The 23,465-nt window shown below is 44.2% G+C and overlaps 1 protein-coding gene across 1 annotated transcript in view; it reads right to left on the bottom strand.

Annotated features, from left to right (window-relative positions):
* Positions 1-23,465, bottom strand: part of LOC110535705 (uncharacterized) — a 69,927-nt gene that overhangs the window by 7,593 nt on the left and 38,869 nt on the right. The window contains exons 2-4 of the mRNA XM_021620890.3: positions 8,989-9,044; positions 7,842-7,954; positions 7,021-7,095 (exon numbers count right to left, since the gene is read on the bottom strand). Coding sequence (XP_021476565.2) covers positions 7,021-7,095; positions 7,842-7,954; positions 8,989-9,044 — 244 coding nt within the window. The remainder of the gene's footprint in view (positions 1-7,020; positions 7,096-7,841; positions 7,955-8,988; positions 9,045-23,465) is intronic.

Below are 23,465 nucleotides of genomic sequence, written 5' to 3' on the forward strand. Positions count from 1 at the left end.
CATCATGGTTTGGGCCTGCTTTTCTTCAGCAGGGACAGGGAAGATGGTTAAAATTGATGGGAAGATGGATGGAGCCAAATACAGGACCATTCTGGAAGAAAACCTGATGGAGTCTGCAAAAGACCTGAGACTGGGACGGAGATTTGTCTTCCAACAAGACAATGATCCAAAACATAAAGCAAAATCTACAATGGAATGGTTCAAAAATAAACATATCCAGGTGTTAGAATGGCCAAGTCAAAGTCCAGACCTGAATCCAATCGAGAATCTGTGGAAAGAACTGAAAACTGCTGTTCACAAATGCTCTCCATCCAACCTCACTGAGCTCGAGCTGTTTTGCAAGGAGGAATGGGAAAAAATGTCAGTCTCTCGATGTGCAAAACTGATAGAGACATACCCCAAGCGACTTACAGCTGTAATCGCAGCAAAAGGTGGCGCTACAAAGTATTAACTTAAGGGGGCTGAATGCTAATCAATTACTGTCGTCGAGCAACAATGAGCCATTTGCAAAAAGACTCCCACGCTTAGCTTCGGCATCACCAACTGATACAATAATACTGTTTCACATTAGGATACACATTCAGACACCGCTGGTGATTCACCGTCTCTCACACGGCCCTCTGTTGCTAGTTGAGACTTGCAGAGGTAGATGGAGAGAAAGAGAGAGAGACCAGAGAATATAGAAGAAGCGCCACGGGGGCATTCTGACTGTCGAAGCACGTCCTAATCCCGACTATTCATTCGGAGGTTTTTGGGACAAACAAACAATAACCGAGTTCTCATTACTCACTCAATCATTAATCCTTCAAATCGACACAAGGATTATTACTGAGCTTCAACACAGAGCAGGATCAGGCTTGCTGGTGGTCCTGCAGTGTCTACTGCACTTGTGCCATTTCCACCACACCACACATGGGAAACAAGACAGAACGAGGGCCTAACTCACCAAAGCAGGAGGTTAGGTGAGCCTTGTGCTCATCAAATAACGCAGTACCACTGAATGGACACAGGTCTCATGTGGTTTTAGAGACCCTACAAAAGGCGATAAGAGAGAAGAGGTTGACAAATATGTGTAGCATCAATGAGAGGCGGAAAGCCTAAGTCTCCCAGAATGGGGTCATCAAATATTGAGGCCACACAGATGCTTTCGTATTTGTTTAATCGCTTTGGGGCACTTTTCACAAGTATGTGGTCAACTTTCACAACTCTTAGTACAAAACTCAAAAGATGATCGTCAAAAAAGGCAGTTGGTTCAAAGCAGTTGGTTCAATTGACTAAGAACAACACAAAATCACAGTGAGTTTTTCACCAAACCTAATCAGTGTTTCATCTATTTGTGTGGCAGATAGCCTAGCGTTTAGAGCATTGGGCCACTAACTGGAAGGTTACTGGATTGAATAACCGGGCCGACAAGGTGCGAAATCTGTCAAAATGTGCCCTTGAGCAAGACACTTAAACCCCAATTTGCTCCAGGGGTGCCGTACTACTATGGCTGACCCTGTAAGACAACACATTTGACTGCACCTATCTGGTGCACGTGGCGGTCATAACATTTTGTTGGCCTGGTTATTGTCATGCAAAAGTCTGCCAATTAATATAAAACACGTTTAGCATCTCCAATCCTCCACACGTTCAAGCCACTGATTCACGCCTTTGGAACATCTGCATGTAAAAAAGTAGAATACATTAATTTAATATATCATCACAAATCATCACAAATTAATTATGTATAATTATGTATTTGTTTGGTCTAAAGAAACATGAAATTAAGAAAATATATGAGTTGGCCTATTTTAGGGCTATGTTGTGTGGCTATGCTCCATGCCATAGGCTGTAGGCGTCTTCATTTAGCTGACAAGATATCCTTATAAATCCCATGCCATTATTTTACTTTATGATTTCATAGTAAGAAGAATATATACTGGACAAAAATAAAAAACGCAACATTTAATGTGAAATAAAAGATACCTGAAATGTTCCATACGCACGAAAAGATTAGATCTCCAAAATGTTGTGCACAATTGTGTTTCCATCCCTGTTAGTGAGCATTTCTCCTTTACCAAAATAATCCATCCACCTGACAGGTGTGGAATATCAAGAAGCTGATTAAACAGCATGATCTTTACATAGGTGCACCTTGTGCTGGGGACAATAAAAGGTCCCTCTAAAAATGTGCAGTTCCGCCTCACAACACAATGCCACAGATGTCTCAAGTTTTTGGGGAGCGTGCAATTGGCATGCCGACTGCAGAAATGTCCACCAGAGCTGTTCCCAGATAATTGAATATTAATTTCTCCACCAACATCATTTTAGAGAATTTGGCAGTTTGTCCAACCAGTCTTACAATTGCAGACCACGTGTAACCATGCCAGCCCAGGACCTCCACATCCAGCTTCTTCACCTGTGGGATTGTCTAAAACCAGCAACCCAGAAAGCTGATGAAACTGAGGAGTATTTCTGTCTGTAATAAAGCCCTTGTGGTGAAAAACTCATTCTGATTGGCTGGGCCTGGCTCCCCAGTGAGAATTTGGCAGTTTGTCCAGTTTGCTGGTTTTAGACAATCCCACAATCCCACAGGTGAAGAAGCTGGATGTGGAGGTCCTGGGCTGGCATGGTTACACGTGGTCTGCAATTGTAAGACCGGTTGGACAAACTGCCAAAAATGCATGTTGCATTTTTATTTTTGTTCAGTATAATTTAACTTATTTGGCAACTTTAATTGTGAATAATACAAACCTTAGAATGTCTTAGAAAACAAAACATATAATCGGCTGCATGGTGCGACTATAGGCTATTGATGATTTGAGAAAGTCGCCTTGCCTCTGGCTGCACAGTTATTCTCTCATCAAGTGATCAATATATTCACCCATCAGACTATTCTCAATTTAATCTTGCCTTTACTAATATCCCAAATTAGTTTAGATTTAGAATGGCCCATTATCTAATGGGCAGGAACAGGGGCAAAAATACATGTCATCTGTGTGCACTCGAATAGTGAATGGAGGCTTTCCCACCCGTTTTGTAGGCGACTTCGCTTTTATGGCTGAGCTGTGCTTAACACGAGCAGCTGAGAAATACATACAAGAACATGTATTTCACTCCAAGCATGAACCACTGCTTGCGGAGCATGCTCTCGCTGCCGACAGGTGATATCCTGCACAAACTGTTGCCCATGGGCTCTCCAACCTTGTTCATGCAGCTACCCATTGCTTGATTTGGGAAGCTAAGTGAAATCTGTTCGGGAACATCGATAGTAGTTTTTTTCAACAAAATATTGTCACGACCCCTCCTCTGCAGTGCAGGGGCGGTTCCTCCTGCAGGCAGAGGAGGGTCGTTAGTGATTGGAGTCACCTGGGCTCAAAGTATTTAAACTGTTTCACTAATCACTCGTCTCTCTCTCTCTGCTCCTTCAGGTATGATCCTGTTTTGTTTGTTCCTTTCTAGTTTTGCATAGTTTTCACTCAGTCATTCAGATTCACGCATCCCTGCACTTTACATACACCTTACATTATGATACTTTCACACCTCATTCCTTTTTCTTTGTTTAAAGTTAATAGTTTTGGTTTACAATAAAGAACCTTTTTGATTGGCCTATACCTGTTGTTCGTGTCCCCTCATTTTTGCCACAGACTATGATCCGGCCTGTGACAATTTAGTTCACTAAACTGTTGACAGCCCGTCTGCGCGCACGAGAAAGGAATAAAGTAGAGATAGGAGATGGAAACGCATGGCGGTGAGATATTCTGTATGGCTAAAAGGTAATGTGTCACCCAATTAAATATGAAAATATAAAAACATGACCTATTGCTAGGCTATTCAAAATCAAATGCACACATTTTTGGCTAACTAAACCAATCAATTAAACAACAGCATCGCCTAGGGCTATACGTTCTCTCCGGGACTCATGGATATACATTTTGAAGGGTACAGTAGCACAAGGTAAGCAGTCCTTCCCATATGCATAATAATACAGTCCACACTCAAAGGCGATTACTCAAATTTGTTAACATTGGGAGTATAGGCTAGACCTATTAAGTGCCAAAGACAATCAAATCAGCGTGATGTGTAATATGCGGTAGGCTGAGTATTGTATAACAGCACAATCACACTTAATTCATTTTTATTTTATTTTTATGAACCTATGCATATGCATAAACTCTAATATTCATGTGGGTGTTTTGAATTAATCATCATCTTCGAAAGCTACTGTGTTACGCTTTGTAGACATCCACAACAACCATGTTTTACACAGTTTCAACCTGCTGTTTATCTTCTTTCTTGGTTACTACATTACCTTTTGACTGGTACTGTGTATATATACACGTTTCACATTGCAATACATGTTCATTGAAGTGATTGCCTTTCACAATGCTCACAGTACTTTTAATATGATTATTTTCTGTTAAAAGACATTTTACTATTAACTTAATCGACTGCTCTTAATTGACAATCACTAAAACATCAAATCTATAGGTTTACCAAACATGTAAACCTGTTTGTCTACTACAGATTTGGTGAACATTATGAAAATGTATGTCTGTATTGTAAAAACATTAAGTATGATATATCCTCGAATGTACTTCTATGACTAATCTGATATTGACAATATTAGGGCTGTACTGTATGTAACAAATCAAATCTCAATGTATTGGTCGTGTACAACGTTTAGCAGATGGTACAGCAGGTGTAGCGAAATGCTTGTGTTTCTAGCTTCTACAGTGCAGTAATACAATACCAATACAATACCAATAAGCAAATATTCCAGAAGGTTCAAAACAATAAATAAATACACCCCTATTAAAACATGGATCCAAAATTAAGTTGCTGGGATCTTTTTGATGGGGGTGGGGGGGGTGTCACACCCTGACCTTAGAGATCCCTGTTTATTCTCTAAAGTTTGGTTAGGTCAGGGTGGGTACTCTAGTTTTTGTATATCTATGTTTTCTTCTTCTTCATTGGCCTAGTATGGTTCCCAATCGTTGTCTCTGATTGGGGATTATACTTAGGCAGACCTTTTTCCGACCTTCAGTTGTGGGATCTTGTCTTTGTTTGGCTGCATGTATTTTTGCACGGCAAAGCTTTTCGTTCGTTGTATTGTTTATTTTTGATTTTTTTTGCTGGCTCACATTTAAAAAAAAATAGGATGAATTCAAATCATGCTGCGCCTTGGTCTACCCTTAACGACGAACGTTACAGGGGGGTTTCACACTATTTTACTAAAACGTCAGTGGCCAATACAGTACTGTCATACCGTAATATATGCCATTTATGTAACAGTCCACACATTTTGGTATGTGTTCCCAATGAGGATAGAACCACCAACTCTGGGGTAACAAGTGCCATGTTCTTATGAGCTCAGCCACGTACAGGACCACTACAATACATAAGTACAATACAATACTAGAAAATACAATACACAATTAATTCACCACAGACTTGTGAAAATAACACCAAAGCGACAAAAAAAAAAAAAAAATGGTAATATGACATTAGTGCAGTCGAAATGCCATATTGTATCTGACTGGAAGTGAGTGTGTGTGTGTTTGGTTAGGGATCCTTCTCCTCCCACACTTCAGAGGGGTATTCCTACACAAATATGTGGGTTCAGACCCTGTCGACTACAGTGTGTCACCATCAGTCTTTTATCAAGGAATAACCCACAGTGCAACCCAGGGGCCAAGAACACATATAGAAACACACACATTCATATTACGTAATAAACAAAACACACACACACAGTCTTGTATATCTGAGACTGGGGGGGTCACAGAGGTGCCTGGCCAAATACCGAATTGAGTGTTAAAAAAAAAGAGACGAAAACTAACATCAAACATTCCAGGGATGCTTCTGGAGTTGACCGGGTGATGCCTTAATATGGAAACTAGTTCAAATGGGGTCTGACTATAGGCTGAATGGACGACCCATAAACTTCTCTGCAGTTAGATGGAAATGTAGAATAAACACCGTTTTAGGGGCACACATGGAGGGACACAGCAGACAGAGCTGCCAGCATCTGGCCACTTAACACACACTGTGGCGCACGCAGACACCACACACACACACGCATACACATCCGCTCACACACACACTCCTCCTTCTCCCTGTATTCCCCCATTCCTTTCTCCGTTTCCTGCCAGGCTCTGTCACCACTTAGTAAGTGGTTGTTTGTGTTGTGCCTGTCGGTGGCCCATCTCCCCATCTTGGTGGCACCAGGAACAATAGGGTCAGGAAGAGTGGACCCCAGCCTGGGTATGGGCCCAGCCCACAACTGGACCAGACCAACCTATGCAGTAGGAAGTGCTCTGAGGACAGGAAGACGTACAACAATGGAAGGTAAACTACTGTGTGTAAATATAGAGCATGTGTGTGTGTGTGTGTGTGTGTGTGTGTGTGTGTGTATATATATATATATATATATATATATATATATATATATATATATATATATATATATATATATATGTGTGTGTGTGTGTGTGTGTGTGTGTGTGTGTGTGTGTGTGTGTATCTATGTTTGTATGTGTGAGAGACAGAGAGAAGTTGTGTGTGTGTGTGTGGGGGAGGGTTTTGTGTGTGTGCCTGCTGGTGCATATTTACTGATGTATTTGTGTGCACATAATGCACGTGCTGGTGTGGGTTTGATGCGTGTGTGTGACAACTTGACTATTCATTCCCTCGGGCCTGGTCAGGCGAGTTCCACCCTTCCCACACTAGCATCACCCAGCTCTCTCTGTATCGCCTTGACAGTTACTACCGGAGCCTGTTTACCCATTATTCATCGTTAGAGAAACAGAGTGAAGAGACAAAACAGCCACCCACGGAGAGCTACATTCCACAACGGTACCGACACGGGATTGTAGGAGATGGATAGAGAAAGTGAGTGAAAGAGAGAAATCTGTATCATGCCTCTCCTGAATGCTATCAAATGCTGCAGCTGCAATAAGGCCCCTCAAACTGGCTGCATGACCAACAGACAAACTGGTAGCGCAGGGCAGGGATAGGAGTGGTGTGGTACCGTACCTTGAAGAAGGCCTTGATAGCGGGCACATGGCTGGCACATTCCGTCCTGCGGTATTCATCCACGTTTGGCCCGACCTGGAGACAAACACAGGAAACACACAGGGGGTGTTGAGCTCTTTTTAACCCAAGCCTCTGTTCACTATCAGAAAGTCTAGGTTCAGTCTTTTGTCATTAGGTACCTGCATGTACACCATTTGACAATGTTAGGGAGTAAGCATAACGTTATTAGCAAGTTACAAATCTTATACGAGATAATTAAGGTACACTGACATTTTTTTGAAGTACAGTATGTTTCACAATTTTCAGATGTGTGTGTTTTGCTGGTTACAGATGCACCCCTGACCCACACCACAACATTCCATAAGGTCGCCATAGAGACGGGACCAGCGAAGCACATTGTGAACATTCTAAGCATCTGCTCCCCTGCTTGTGTGTGTGCGCGCGTGTGTGTGTGTGTGTGTGTGCGCTCATCGGTCATCAGTCAGAAGGTAGGCTGGCGTCCCGAGTCCGCAAGTTCACTGACACATCACACACGTTGACCCCTAACCAACGGGCCAATCAAAACACATCCAACAGTAGCTAGAACCAGTGGGAGACGACAGCTTGAAACAGCTTGCCTATAACCTGATACAGGGTCAGATATTGTTTCATCCTCCTAATGGTTAAAGTTAGGTTTGAGGGTAGAGAATCTGATCCTAGATCTGTGGTTATGGGCAACTTCTACCTCAAGCATCATGTCATTGGAATTCATCAGGTAACATACTGTATGGCATGTCCATACGACTGTATGAGAGGGCCATGCTGTAGTGGATGACACTCACCCAGCAGATCATGGCGACCCGAGGGCCTCCTGTCTCGGCTGAGCCAGCCCTGCAGAGCCCATACAAAGGCCTGGCTATGTGGAACTTCCCTGACAACTCCACCACTCCACCCGCTGTAGGACAGACAGGGAGGAGAGAGAGAAAGAGAGAGGAGAGAGAGAGCTTAATAAACACCACCAACTTTCCGTCTTTATCATTTAAAGGGGAAAAAGTCACAATAAAACAATGAAGTGGAAAGTTAGAACTGTCCAGTTAGCTTTAGTCATTTCAGCAAGCCATGACCACCATCTCACATTGTTCTGAAATGGATTCTGTAGTGAGAAACAGGTAAGATTGGCATTCCTAAAACATTATCTTATTGAAATGTAATTTTATTGGCTATTTTAATTTATAGGATTCAAATAACAATTCATAAATATATTACCCAACATCCAATGTGGACCAAAATTCTTGATGAGTAAGCCACCCACAGAGGGCCCCACACCCCGTGCCAATCCCACCCCAACAACCAACATACAGTATCAGCTATCTATGTTTGACAAGTAGTATGAAGCTGTGGCTTGGAGTATTGCTTCTCCATACTATGTAATGTATTCCCTGTGAATCTGGTGATTTTTCCCACCCCTTGTTCAGAGAAATGTGTAATTGATGTCCCTTGCATTATCTACCATAAAGTAATGTGAAAGTACCAGGTTCTGACAACTAGACACCGCTGTTCCTGCTATACCACCACACTCTTTTATAAATGTTGCTGGTGTCATGTGTTTATTAAATAGATCACAACATTTCCTTTGCAACTTTGGATAGAAAACCAATAGATTCGGCGCACGATGAAAATAAATTGTGTGGTCATCCACACAATTCAAGCCAACCAGTTGTTAGGGTGGGATTGGCATGGGGTGTGGGGAGGTCTGTGGGTGGCTTTTGACACATTTTTGGGGATTCCTCGTCTTAATCATTGTAAGGAAGAAGTTTGGTACAAATCGGATTTTGGGTATTATATTTATTGTCTGAATCCTAAAAATGCAAATGGCCAATTTGGGTGCAATCAATTAGCTTATCAGATATCAAATGATATTTCACCAAAATAATATTTCAGGAATGCTAATCGTATCTGTTACTAACTACAGGTGGAACTACCCTTTACCTCCAGAGTCAGCCAGTTTGAGGTTGTTGGTGACCCCATCGTAGGTAAATAGAGCCCTGTGGAGAGATAGAGAAAGACAGCTTAGGGACAGGAGCACAAACACACTACATCATCACAACCATGGATCCAGCGATTCAGTGAGCCAACATTTGGTTTGTTACAGCTTTGCACTAGTATCGCGTAGCAGGTAGCCTAGCGGTTAAGAGCATTGTGCCAGTAACAGAAAGGTCGCTGGTTTAAATCCCTGAGCTGACTACGTAAAAAATATGTTAATGTGCCCTTGAGCAAGGCACTTAACCCTAGTTGCCGAGTTGTGCAGGGTTCTAAGGCACTGCATCCAGTGGTGTAAAGTACTTAAGTAAAAATACTTTAAAGTACTAGTTAAGTCGTTTTTTGGGGGTATCTGTACTTTACTTTTTATATTTTATACTACTTATACTTCACTACATTTCTTAAGAAAATATTTTACTTTTTACTCCATACATTTTCCTTGACACCCAAACGTACTCGTTCCATTTTAATGCTTAGCAGGACAGGAAAATAGTCCAATTCACACACTTATCAACAGAACATCCCTGGTCATCCCTACGGTCTCTGATCTGGAGGACTCACTAAACACACTTGCTTAATTTGTAAATGATGTCTGAGTGTTGGAGTGTGCCCCTGGCTTTCCGTAAAGAAAATAAAAAACAAGAAAATGGTGCCACCTGGTTCGCTTAATAAGATATTTGAAATGATTTATACTTTTACTTTCGATACTTAAGTATATTTTAAACCAAATACTTTTAGACTTCTACTCAAGTAGAATTTTACTTCAACTTGAGTCATTTTCTATTAAGGTATCTAGACTTTTACTCAAGTACCCACATTTGGGTACTTCTTCCACCACTGACTGCATCTCAGTGCTAGAGGTATCATTACAGACCCTGGTTCGATTCCAGACTGTATCACAACCGGCCGTGATTGGGAGTCCCATAGGGGGGCACACAATTGGCCCATCGTCGTCCGGGTTAGGGTTGGGCCGGGGTAGGCAGTCATTGTAAACAAGAATTTGTTCTTAACTGACTTGCCTAGTTAAATAAAAGTAAATAAACCAAAATAAGCAGTTTGAAGAAGGTTGCTAAATATCTCTAGTGCAATTGCTAACTAGTGTTAGCGCAATGACTTGAAGTCTATGGGTATCTGCTAGCACCCAGATACCCATAGACTTCCAGTCAGTGTGCTAGATACACAAACTCCCAGTCATTGCGCTAACGCTAGTTAGCATTGGCTCATGAAAATTCCCCTAACATAATGGACATGCATACAAATGGTATCCACAAGTTCATCTGACTCTGGGGAGGTAGATAAAGGGCCTCATTGCCAAAATATCATTTTAAGTCGACAGTACACGCACACACGCTCATACGCACTCTCATATACGTGCAAACGCATGCATGCACACACGCATGCACGCACACACACACACACACAGTTGGCATTGGTTGTGCATACTTTTGCCTAAATCCTAGCGAGCATTCCCAGAGAGTGATGCCTGTCCAAAATGTGCCAGCAGATGAGCTCTGTTCAAGCATGACTCTCTCCCTTTCCTCTCATTCCATCCCTCGCTCTTTCTTCCTCTCCGTTATGCCTGTTCATTAATTTTTTTTTACCCTTATTTGACCTTGTTGGCGAAGGGCCCTGTGTAAGACAGTGAGGCACTTATTACACAACATCTGAACAATAGCACACTGTGACATTATTCCCTCAGTCTCACCTGGAACCCATGTAAGCTATGCTCGGTGCACTGCAGGGTTTCCGTTCCACACAAGAAAACCTGGCCTGCTGCTCTCTGCTCACTCAAGTCACACACTCTCTCAAAGAGGACGTTCGTACCGTAATGAGATCCCTGAAAATATGCAACACTACACACACACATACTACCTGCCCTCCAGGACACCGACACCACCCGATGTCACAGGAAGGCCATAAAGATCATCAAGGACAACAACCACCCGAGCCACTGCCTGTTCACCCCGCTATCATCCAGAAGGCGAGGTCAGTACAGGTGCATCAAAGCTGGGACAGAGAGACTGAAAAACAGCTTCTATCTCAAGGCCATCAGACTGTTAAACAGCTACCACTAACATTGAGTGGCTGCTGCCAACACACTGACTCAACTCCAGCCACTTTAATAATGGGAATTGATGGAAAATGATGTAAATATATCACTAGCCACTTTAAACAATGCTACCTTATATAATGTTACTTACCCTACATTAATCATCTCATATGCATATGTATATACTGTACTCTATATCATCGACTGTATTCTTATGTAATACATGTATCACTAGCCACTTTAACTATGCCACTTTGTTTACATACTCATCTCATATGTATATACTGTACTCGATACCATCTACTGCATCTTGCCTATGCTGCTCTGTACCATCACTCATTCATATATCTTTATGTACATATTCTTTATCCCTTTACACTTGTGTGTATAAGGTAGTAGTTTTGGAATTGTTAGCTAGATTACTCGTTGGTTATTACTACATTGTCGGAACTAGAAGCACAAGCATTTCGCTACACTCGCATTAACATCTGCTAACCATGTGTATGTGACAAATACAATTTGATTTGACACACACACACACACACACACACACACACACACACACACACACACACACACACACACAAGATGGCGTATAGGCATAACAGTAGGTTCATTCACATGACCGAGGCTGGTAGCATAGCCAAACATAGGACTTTTGTTTGGCTGTCCCATCAGACCACTTCACCAGTATCATCATAATATAAAATATGTTTTGCTGTCCCATACATCGGATAGGTGCAGTGAAATGTGTTGTTTTACAGGGTCAGCATAGTAGTACAGCACACCTGGAGCAAATTAGGGTTAAGTGCCTTCCACTGAAAAATACTTACTTTCCACCATAGTTTGCAAATAAATTCATAAAAAATTCTACAATGTGATTTTTTGTGATTTTTCCCCCTCATTTTGTCTGTCATAGTTGAAGTGTACCTATGATTACAGGCCTCTCTCATCTTTTTAAGTGGGAGAACTTGCACAATTGGTGGCTGACTAAATACTTTTTTGCCCCACTGTATATGAATAAATACAAATAAGAGAGAGAGAGAATATGTGATCTCTATGCCCTACGAGCAAAACACCATGAACCATTCACCTCACTTTCAAGCCCATGAGAAACAGAGCAGAAACAGTTTACTGTTGAGACAGTGCCTGCCAACCTCTCTCTCCGACTCGGATTACTTTATGGAGTCACATATAGTGTAGAGCATGACAGGACAGGTAACATTGAATATCACATCATTTGTTCAAGTTTCTCCCATTGAGACGTTGATAGATTTTTCTTTTTTTTAAAGAGCCTTTTCAAATTTCACCAGTATCAGCACATTGACAAATTAGATTACATCACACATTTGCCTTGTGAGCTAAGGACAGAGGCATTGACGTTTTTCTATATGAATCTCCTATACAAGGCATATACAGTAGAGTACAGCAAAGTAGGGACCTCAACAAAGACAGAATAGAAGACAATATAAGGAAGAGGTCACTGTGGCTAGTGCTGGCCAGAGGCAGGCCATTCTAAAAGACCCACACAGTAGCCCACAGACACTGAGGACATTGATTGACCCTTAAACCTGACCTCTATAAAGACCTCAGCAGACAGGCTAATTGGGTAACCATGTCTGAATTAGTGAATGATTGTGAAATCATTGTGCAAAATGAATAAGTCAATGTGTGTGAGTGTGTGTGTGAGATGAGTGATGAGGAACAGTGTTGGGGAAATGAGACACAAAAGTAACATGTCACAAAAAGAACGATCTACAGTAATATATGACTTTTAGGAGTAACAGAGTAATTCAACGAGTTACTGTCTTCAAATATTGTTATATTATTACAGTTTAAGCAAATGTATCCGTTACTTTCAGAATCATGTTATACAGTGCCTTGCGAAAGTATTCGGCCCCCTTGAACTTTGCGACCTTTTGCCACATTTCAGGCTTCAAACATAAAGATATAAAACTGTATTTTTTGTGAAGAATCAACAACAAGTGGGACACAATCTGTCATGTACTGTCATGTTGTGTCTTGTCTCTGTCCTTTCCCTTCACCCTGTCTCCCTCTGCTGGTCGTTGTTAGGTTACCTTTTCTCCCCCGCTTTCCCCCAGCTGTTCCTTGTCTCCTCTAACTACCCATTCACCCCGTTTCCCACCTGTTCCCTTTTTCCCTCTGATTAGGTCCCTATATCTCTCTCTGTTTCTGTTCCTGTCCTTGTCGGATTCTTGTTTGTTGTGTTTCATGCCTGAGCCAGACTATCGTCATGTTTGCTGTAACCTTGTCCTGTCCTGTCGGAATCTGCCGGTCTATCTGAGCCTACCTATGTTTGGTTATTAAAGAAGCTCTGTTTAAGTTAGTTCGCTTTTGGGTCCTCATTCACTCACCATAACAGAAGAATCCGACCAAGAATGGACCCAGCGACTTCGGATCCTCTCCACTCAGCCGTCGGGATCCAGGGAGCGATGCTAGGCAGACACGAGCAGGAAGTGTCTGCTGCTCGACATGCCGTTGAGACCCTGGCCACCCAAGTCTCCAAACTCACAGAACAGGTTCACCATCTCCGCCTCGATCCACCGGCCACTTCCAGGGCTTTCGAATCTCCGGAGCCCAGAATCAATAACCCGCCGTGTTACTCTGGGGAGCCCACTGAATGCCGCTCGTTCCTCACCCAGTGTGATATTGTGTTTTTTCTCCAGCCCAACACTTACTCCAGGAGCACTGCTCGTGTCGCCTACGTCATATCTCTCCTTATTGGACGGGCTCGTGAGTGGGGCACGGCAATCTGGGAGGCAAGGGCTGAGTGTACTAACCAGTATCAGGACTTTAAGGAGGAGATGATACGGGTTTTTGATCGATCTGTTTTTGGGGAGGAGGCTTCCAGGGCCCTGTCTTCCCTATGTCAAGGCAATCGATCCATAACAGACTACTCTATTGAGTTTCGCACTCTTGCTGTCTCCAGTGGCTGGAACGAGCCGGCCTTGCTCGCTCGTCTTCTGGAGGGTTTCCGCGCAGAGGTAAAGGATGAGATTCTCTCCTGGGAGGTTCCTTCCAGCGTGGATTCCTTGATTGAACTCGCTATTCGCATTGAGCGACGGGTTGATCTTCGTCACCGAGCTCGTGGAAAGGAGCTCGCGCTCTCCGTCGCCTCCCTCTCCGCATCACTACCATCTTCCTCTGCCGGCTCGGGTGCTGAGCCCATGCAGCTGGGAGGTATCCGCATCTCGACTAAGGAGAGGGAACGGAGAATCACCAACCGCCTCTGTCTCTATTGCGGTTCCGCTGGTCATTTTGTCACTTCATGTCCAGTAAAAGGCCAGAGCTCGTCAGTAAGCGGAGGGCTACTGGTGAGCGCTACTACTCCTGTCTCTCCTTCAAGATCCTGCACTACCTTGTCGGTCCATCTACGCTGGACCGGTTCGTCAGCTTCCTGCAGTGCCTTAATAGACTCTGGGGCGGAGGGCTGTTTTATGGACGAGACCTGGGCTCGGGAACATGACATTCCTCTCAGACAGTTAAAGGAGCCCACGGCCTTGTTCGCCCTGGATGGTAGTCCTCTCCCCAGGATTCAGCGTGAGACGCTACCTTTAACCCTCACTGTTTCTGGTAATCATAGTGAAACCATTTCTTTTTTAATTTTTCATTCACCTTTTACACCTGTTGTTTTGGGCCATCCCTGGCTAGTTTGTCATAATCCTTCCATTAATTGGTCTAGTAATTCTATCCTCTCCTGGAACGTCTCTTGTCATGTGAAATGTTTAATGTCTGCTATCCCTCCTGTTTCCTCTGTCTCTTCTTCACAGGAGGAGCCTGGTGATTTGACAGGGGTGCCGGAGGAATATCACGATCTGCGCACGGTGTTCAGTCGGTCCAGGGCCACCTCTCTTCCTCCACACCGGTCGTATGATTGTAGTATTGATCTCCTTCCGGGAACCACCCCCCCCCGGGGTAGACTATACTCTCTGTCGGCTCCCGAACGTAAGGCTCTCGAAGATTATTTGTCTGTAGCTCTTGACGCCGGTACCATAGTCCCCTCCTCCTCTCCCGCCGGAGCGGGGTTTTTTTTTGTCAAGAAGAAGGACGGGTCTCTGCGCCCCTGCATAGATTATCGAGGGCTGAATGACATAACAGTGAAGAATCGTTATCCGCTTCCTCTTATGTCTTCAGCCTTCGAGATCCTGCAGGGAGCCAGGTTTTTCACTAAGTTGGACCTTCGTAACGCTTACCATCTCGTGCGCATCAGGGAGGGGGACGAGTGGAAGACGGCGTTTAACACTCCGTTAGGGCACTTTGAATACCGGGTTCTTCCTTTCGGCCTCGCTAACGCTCCAGCTGTCTTTCAGGCATTAGTCAATGATGTCCTGAGAGACATGCTGAACATCTTTGTTTTCGTTTACCTTGACGATATCCTGATTTTTTCACCGTCACTTCACCGATTCATGTTCAGCACGTTCGACGTGTCCTCCAGCGCCTTTTAGAGAATTGTCTTTTTGTGAAGGCTGAGAAGTGCACTTTTCATGCCTCCTCCGTCACATTTCTCGGTTCTGTTATTTCCGCTGAAGGCATTAAGATGGATCCCGCTAAGGTCCAAGCTGTCATTGATTGGCCCGTCCCTAAGTCACGCGTCGAGCTGCAGCGCTTTCTCGGCTTCGCGAACTTCTATCGTCGTTTCATCCGTAATTTCGGTCAGGTGGCAGCTCCTCTCACAGCCCTTACTTCTGTCAAGACGTGCTTTAAGTGGTCCGTTTCCGCCCAGGGAGCTTTTGATCTCCTCAAGAATCGTTTTACATCCGCTCCTATCCTTGTTACACCTGACGTCTCTAGACAGTTCGTTGTCGAGGTTGACGCGTCAGAGGTGGGCGTGGGAGCCATCCTTTCTCAGCGCTCCCTCTCTGACGACAAGGTCCACCCATGCGCGTATTTTTCTCATCGCCTGTCGCCGTCGGAACGTAACTATGATGTGGGTAACCGCGAACTGCTCGCCATCCGGTTAGCCCTAGGCGAATGGCGACAGTGGTTGGAGGGGGCGACCGTTCCTTTTGTCGTTTGGACTGACCATAGGAACCTTGAGTACATCCGTTCTGCCAAACGACTCAATGCGCGTCAGGCGCGTTGGGCGCTGTTTTTCGCTCGTTTCGAGTTCGTGATTTCTTATCGTCCGGGCTCTAAGAACACCAAGCCTGATGCTTTGTCTCGTCTCTTCAGTTCTTCAGTAGCCTCCACTGACCCCGAGGGGATTCTCCCTGAGGGGCGTGTTGTCGGGTTGACTGTCTGGGGAATTGAGAGGCAGGTAAAACAAGCGCTCACTCACACTCCGTCGCCGCGCGCTTGTCCTAGGAACCTTCTTTTCGTTCCCGTTCCTACTCGTCTGGCCGTTCTTCAGTGGGCTCACTCTGCCAAGTTAGCCGGCCACCCTGGCGTTCGGGGTACGCTTGCTTCCATTCGCCAGCGTTTTTGGTGGCCCACCCGGGAGCATGACACGCGTCGTTTCGTGGCTGCTTGTTCGGTCTGCGCGCAGACTAAGTCCGGTAACTCTCCTCCTGCCGGCCGTCTCAGGCCGCTTCCTATTCCCTCTCGACCGTGGTCTCACATCGCCTTAGATTTTGTCACCGGACTGCCTTCGTCAGCGGGGAAGACTGTTATTCTTACGGTTGTCGATAGGTTCTCTAAGGCGGCTCATTTCATTCCCCTTGCTAAGCTTCCTTCTGCTAAAGAGACGGCACAAATCATCATCGAGAATGTTTTCAGAATTCATGGCCTTCCGTCAGACGTCGTTTCGGACAGAGGTCCGCAATTCACGTCTCAATTTTGGAGGGAGTTTTGCCGTTTGATTGGGGCTTCCGTCAGTCTCTCTTCCGGCTTTCACCCCCAGTCTAACGGTCAAGCAGAACGGGCCAATCAGACTATTGGTCGCATCTTACGCAGTCTTTCTTTTCGTAACCCTGCGTCTTGGTCAGAACAGCTCCCCTGGGCAGAATACGCCCACAACTCGCTTCCTTCGTCTGCGACCGGACTATCTCCTTTTCAGAGTAGCCTTGGGTACCAGCCTCCGCTGTTCTCATCTCAGTTCGCCGAGTCCAGCGTCCCCTCCGCTCAGGCTTTTGTCCAACGTTGCGAGCGCACCTGGAAGAGGGTCAGGTCTGCACTTTGCCGTTATAGGACGCAGACTGTGAGGGCTGCTAATAAGCGTAGAACTAAGAGTCCTAGATATTGTCGCGGTCAGAGAGTTTGGCTCTCCACTCAGAACCTTCCCCTTAAGACGGCTTCTCGCAAGTTGACCCCGCGGTTCATTGGTCCGTTCCGTATTTCTCGGGTCATTAATCCTGTCGCAGTTCGACTTCTTCTTCCGCGATACCTTCGTCGCGTCCACCCGGTCTTCCATGTCTCCTGCATCAAGCCCGTCCTTCGCGCCCCCGCTCGTCTTCCCCCCCCCCCCCCCCCCCCCCATCCTTGTCGAGGGCGCACCCATCTACAGGGTCCGTAGAATTTTGGACATGCGTCCTCGGGGCCGTGGTCACCAGTACCTCGTAGATTGGGAGGGGTACGGTCCTGAGGAGAGGAGTTGGGTTCCCTCTCGGGACGTGCTGGACCGTGCGCTGATCGAGGATTTCCTCCGTTGCCGCCAGGTTTCCTCCTCGAGTGCGCCAGGAGGCGCTCGGTGAGTGGGGGGGTACTGTCATGTACTGTCATGTTGTGTCTTGTCTCTGTCCTTTCCCTTCACCCTGTCTCCCTCTGCTGGTCGTTGTTAGGTTACCTTTTCTCCCCCGCTTTCCCCCAGCTGTTCCTTGTCTCCTCTAACTACCCATTCACCCCGTTTCCCACCTGTTCCCTTTTTCCCTCTGATTAGGTCCCTATATCTCTCTCTGTTTCTGTTCCTGTCCTTGTCGGATTCTTGTTTGTTGTGTTTCATGCCTGAGCCAGACTATCGTCATGTTTGCTGTAACCTTGTCCTGTCCTGTCGGAATCTGCCGGTCTATCTGAGCCTACCTATGTTTGGTTATTAAAGAAGCTCTGTTTAAGTTAGTTCGCTTGTGGGTCCTCATTCACTCACCATAACACAATCATGAAGTGGAACGACATTTATTGGATATTTCAAACTTTTTTAACAAATCAAAAACTGAACAATTGGGCGTGCAAAATTATTCAGCCCCCTTAAGTTAATACTTTGTAGCGCCACCTTTTGATGCGATTACAGCTGTAAGTCGCTTGGGGTATGTCTCTATCAGTTTTGCACATCGAGAGACTGACATTTTTTCCCATTCCTCCTTGCAAAACAGCTCGAGCTCAGTGAGGTTGGATGGAGAGCATTTGTGAACAGCAGTTTTCAGTTCTTTCCACAGATTCTCGATTGGATTCAGGTCTGGACTTTGACTTGGCCATTCTAACACCTGGATATGTTTATTTTTGAACCATTCCATTGTAGATTTTGCTTTATGTTTTGGATCATTGTCTTGTTGGAAGACAAATCTCCGTCCCAGTCTCAGGTCTTTTGCAGACTCCATCAGGTTTTCTTCCAGAATGGTCCTGTATTTGGCTCCATCCATCTTCCCATCAATTTTAACCATCTTCCCTGTCCCTGCTGAAGAAAAGCAGGCCCAAACCATGATGCTGCCACCACCATGTTTGACAGTGGGGATGGTGTGTTCAGCTGTGTTGCTTTTACGCCAAACATAACGTTTTGCATTGTTGCCAAAAACTTCAATTTTGCTTTCATGTGACCAGAGCACCTTCTTCCACATGTTTGGTGTGTCTCCCAGGTGGCTTGTGGCAAACTTTAAACAACACTTTTTATGGATTTCTTTAAGAAATGGCTTTCTTCTTGCCACTCTTCCATAAAGGCCAGATTTGTGCAATATACGACTGACTGATTGTTGTCCTATGGACAGAGTCTCCCACCTCAGCTGTAGATCTCTGCAGTTCATCCAGAGTGATCATGGGCCTCTTGGCTGCATCTCTGATCAGTCTTCTCCTTGTATGAGCTGAAAGTTTAGAGGGACGGCCAGGTCTTGGTAGATTTGCAGTGGTCTGATACTCCTTCCATTTCAATATTATTGCTTGCACAGTGCTCCTTGGCATGTTTAAAGCTTGGGAAATATTTTTGTATCCAAATCCGGCTTTAAACTTCTTCACAACAGTATCTCGGACCTGCCTGGTGTGTTCCTTGTTCTTCATGATGCTCTCTGCGCTTTTAACGGACCTCTGAGACTATCACAGTGCAGCTGCATTTATACGGAGACTTGATTACACACAGGTGGATTGCATTTATCATCATTAGTCATTTAGGTCAACATTGGATCATTCAGAGATCCTCATTGAACTTCTGGAGAGAGTTTGCTTCACTGAAAGTAAAGGGGCTGAATAATTTTGCACGCCCAATTTTTCAGTTTTTGATTTGTTAAAAAAGTTTGAAATATCCAATAAATGTCATTCCACTTCATGATTGTGTCCCACTTGTTGTTGATTCTTCACAAAAAAATACAGTTTTATATCTTTATGTTTGAAGCCTGAAATGTGGCAAAAGGTCGCAAAGTTCAAGGGGGCTGAATACTTTCGCAAGGCACTGTATATACACACACACACACACACACAGTTGAAGTCGGAAGTTTACATACACTTAGGTTGCAGTCATTAAAACTTGTTTTCAACCCTCCACAAATTTCTTGTTAACAAACTATAGTTTACGCAATCTACTTTGTGCATGACAAGTAATTTTTCCAACAATTGGAAAACAGACAGATTATTTCACTTATAATTCACTGTATCATAATTCCAGTGGGTCAGAAGTTTACATACACTAAGTTGACTGTGCCTTTAAACAGCTTGAAAAATTCCAGAAAATGATGTCATGGCTTTCGAAGCTTCTGATAGGCTAATTGACATCATTACAGTCAATTGGAGGTGTACCCGTGGATGCATTTCAAGGCCTACCTTCAAACTCAGTGCCTCTTTGCTTGACATCATGGGAAAATCAAAAGAAATCAGCCAAGACCTCAGAAAAACAAATTGTAGACTTCCACAAGTCTGGTTCATCCTTGGGAGCAATTTCTAAACGCCTGAAGGTGCCAATTTCATCTGTACAAACAATAGTACAAAAGTATAAACACCATGGGACCTCGCAGCCTTCATAAAGCTCAGGAAGGAAACGCGTTTTGTCTCCTAGAGATGAACGTACTTTGGTGCGAAAAGTGCAAATCAATCCCAGAACAACAGCAACGGACATTGTGAAGATGCTGGAGGAAACGATTACAAAAGTATCTATATCCACAGTGAAACGAATCCTCTACCGACATAACCTGAAATGCCGCTCAGCAAGGAAGAAGCCACTGCTCCAAAACCGCTATTAAAAAGAAAGGAAGACAGGGTCCTGAAAAAAGGACGTTTCGCTGAGTTTATATATACACACACTACCACTCAAAAGTTTGGTGTCACTTAGAAATGTCCTTGATTTTGAAAGAAAAGCTCATTATTTGGCTATTAAAATAACATCAAATTGATCAGAAATACAGTGTAGACATTGTTAATGTTGTAAATGACTAATTGTAGCTGGAAACGGCAGTTTTTTTTTTATGGAATATCTACATAGGTATACAGAGGCCCATTATCAGCAACCATCACTCCTGTGTTCCAATGGCACATTGTGTTAGCTAATCCAAGTTTATACATTTTAAAAGGCTAATTGATCATTAGACAATATTTACCAAGTAGGCTAGAATAAAAAGTAAGAATGATGCTCCAGATACTCAACTAGTCTAAAATAGGCCCAGTTTTTGGCTTCTTTAACAACGGTTTTCAGCTGTGCTCACATAACCCTTTTGCAATTTTCTAATGATCAATTAGCCTTTTAAAATGATAAACTTGGATTAGCCGTTTCCAGCTACAATAGAAATTTACAACATTGGCAATGTCTACACTCCATTTCTGATCAATTCAATGTCATTTTAAATCTTTCAAAAACAAGGACATTTCTAAGTGACCCCAAACTTTTGAAAGGTAGAGTATATATATAAAACATGTTTAAATTATTATTTGGTTTGGGGCACCTCCGCCTTGCAGGTGGCTACGGAGGTGTGTGGTACGCCACTGCTTATAACTGTAACAAATAATATCCAGCTCAGACCTCCAGCTATGCATTTGGTTTGCTAACCTGCTAGCTAAGTGGCTAGATGTCAAGGGCAAGCTTCTTGGTTACAGCAGAGACGTTCAATCCCCTCCTGGATCAAGAGCCCTGTTGCCTGTACGGTGCATTCGGAAAGTAATCAGACCCCTATACTTTATCAAAATGTTGTAACGTTACAGCCTAATTCTAAAATGGATTTAAATAAAAAAATCAAAGCAAAAACAGGTATTTAGAAATTTTAGCAAATATATTCAAAATCAAACACTGAAATATCACATTTATGTAAGTATTCAGACCCTTTACTCAGTACTTTGTTGAAGCACCGTTGGCAGCAATTACAGCCTTGAGTCGTCTTGGGTATGAAACTACAAACTTGGTACACACCTGTATTTGGGGAGTTTCTCCCATTTTTCTCTGCAGATCCTCTCAAACTCTATCACGTTGGATGGGGAGCGTCGCTACCCAGGTATTTTCAGGTCTCTCCAGAGATGTTCAGTCGGGTTCAAGTCCGGGCTCTGGATCGGCCACTCGACATTCAGAGACTTGTCCTGAAGCCACTCCTGCGTTGTCTTGGCTGTGTGCTGTGGGTTGTGGTCCTGTTGGAAGGTGAACCATTGCCCCAGTCTGAGGTCCTGAGAGCTGTGGAGTAGGTTTTCATCAAGGATCTCTCTGTAATTTGCTCCATTCATCTTTCCCTCTATCCTGGGTAGTCTCCCAGTCCCTGCTGCTGAAAAACATCCCAACAGAACGATGCTGCCACCACCATGCTTCACCATAGGGATGGTGCCAGGTTTCCTCCAGACGTGACGCTTGGCATTCAGACCAAAGAGTTCAATCTTGGTTTCTTCAGACCAGGGAATCTTGTTTCTCGTGATCTGAGAGTCCTTTAGGTGCCTTTTGGAAAACTCCAAGCGGGCTGTCAAGTGCCTTTTACTGAGAAATGGCTTTCATCTGGCCACTCTACCATCCAGGCCTGATTCGTGGAGTGCTGCATATATGGTTGTCCTTCTGGAAGGTTCTCCCATCTCCACAGAGGAACTCTGGAGCTCTGTCAGAGTGATCATCGAATTCTTGGTCACCTCCCTGACCAAGGTCCTTCTCCCCCAATTGCTCAGTTTGGCCGGGCGGCCAGCTCTAGGAAGAGTCTTGGTGGTTCCAAACTTCTTCCATTTAAGAATGGAGGCCACTGTGCTCTTGGGGACCTTCAATGCTGCAGACATTTTTTGGTAACCTTCCCCAGATCTGTGCTTCAACACAAGCCTGTCTTGGAGCTGTACGGACAATTCCTTCAACCTTATGGCTTGGTTTTTGCTCTGACATGCATTGTTAACTGTGGGACCTTTTGTAGACAGGTGTGTGCCTTTCCAAATCATGTCCAATCAATTGAATTGAAGGATGATCAATTGTAACAGGATGCAACTGAGCTCAATGTTGATTCTCATAGAAAAGGGTCTGAATACTTTTTTTCTTTTCCTAAAAACCTTGTTTTTGCTTTGTCATTATGGGGTATTGTGTGTAGATTGATATTTTTTTAAATCAACTTTAGAATAAGGCTGTAACATAAGAAAATGTGGGAAAAGTCTAGGGGTCTGCAGACTTTCCGAATGCACTGAATCTCACTCCAGATATCTCCCTGGACTCATTTAGTAGCAGCTAGATTTCGGAGGTCCGGATTGGATGCATGTAGTAACTGTCCCATTACAGAGAATATCCTAGCTCCATACAAGGAATTAAGGGTAATGCGTATCTGGAACATTTTTGTTCAGAATTGATAAAGATATCCCATGATATTGACCCTAACAGCCGCTGGATGCACGGACCGTAACAGCTTCTGGTTTGTCAGTATTTTGAACTTGCAAACTCTGAGATGTTTGTTCAGGGCACAGATGTCTAGAATGAGGCGTAAACCCCTGTCCCATTCCGGAACCAGGAAATATCGACTGTACCAGCCGAACAGGGCATCCGGGAAAGTCGCCATTGGTAACCCCAAGCTTCCTCAGGAATGCTTACACGCCTTTCCAGGGAGTTTGCATGCAGCATATGGCAATGCGCACATGGACTGGTTTGAGCGAGGGCCGTCTGAGCGTGTGAACATCTCTCAAGAGAAATAGTATAACCACACGACTGGGGGCATGATCTCGACCCCGAACCCGGCTTAGCCATTGTCGTCTCGGTTGCTTTCTTAGCCATCTTACTCATTGCTCCAGCAAATTGAAGAATAACTAAGTGTTTGTGATTAGGAAACTTGTGAGAACAAATACAAAAACTTCA

Source organism: Oncorhynchus mykiss, chromosome 11 (genome assembly GCF_057628025.1).
Source record: "Oncorhynchus mykiss isolate SJ-2025 chromosome 11, ASM5762802v1, whole genome shotgun sequence".
Classification (NCBI taxonomy): domain Eukaryota; kingdom Metazoa; phylum Chordata; class Actinopteri; order Salmoniformes; family Salmonidae; genus Oncorhynchus; species Oncorhynchus mykiss.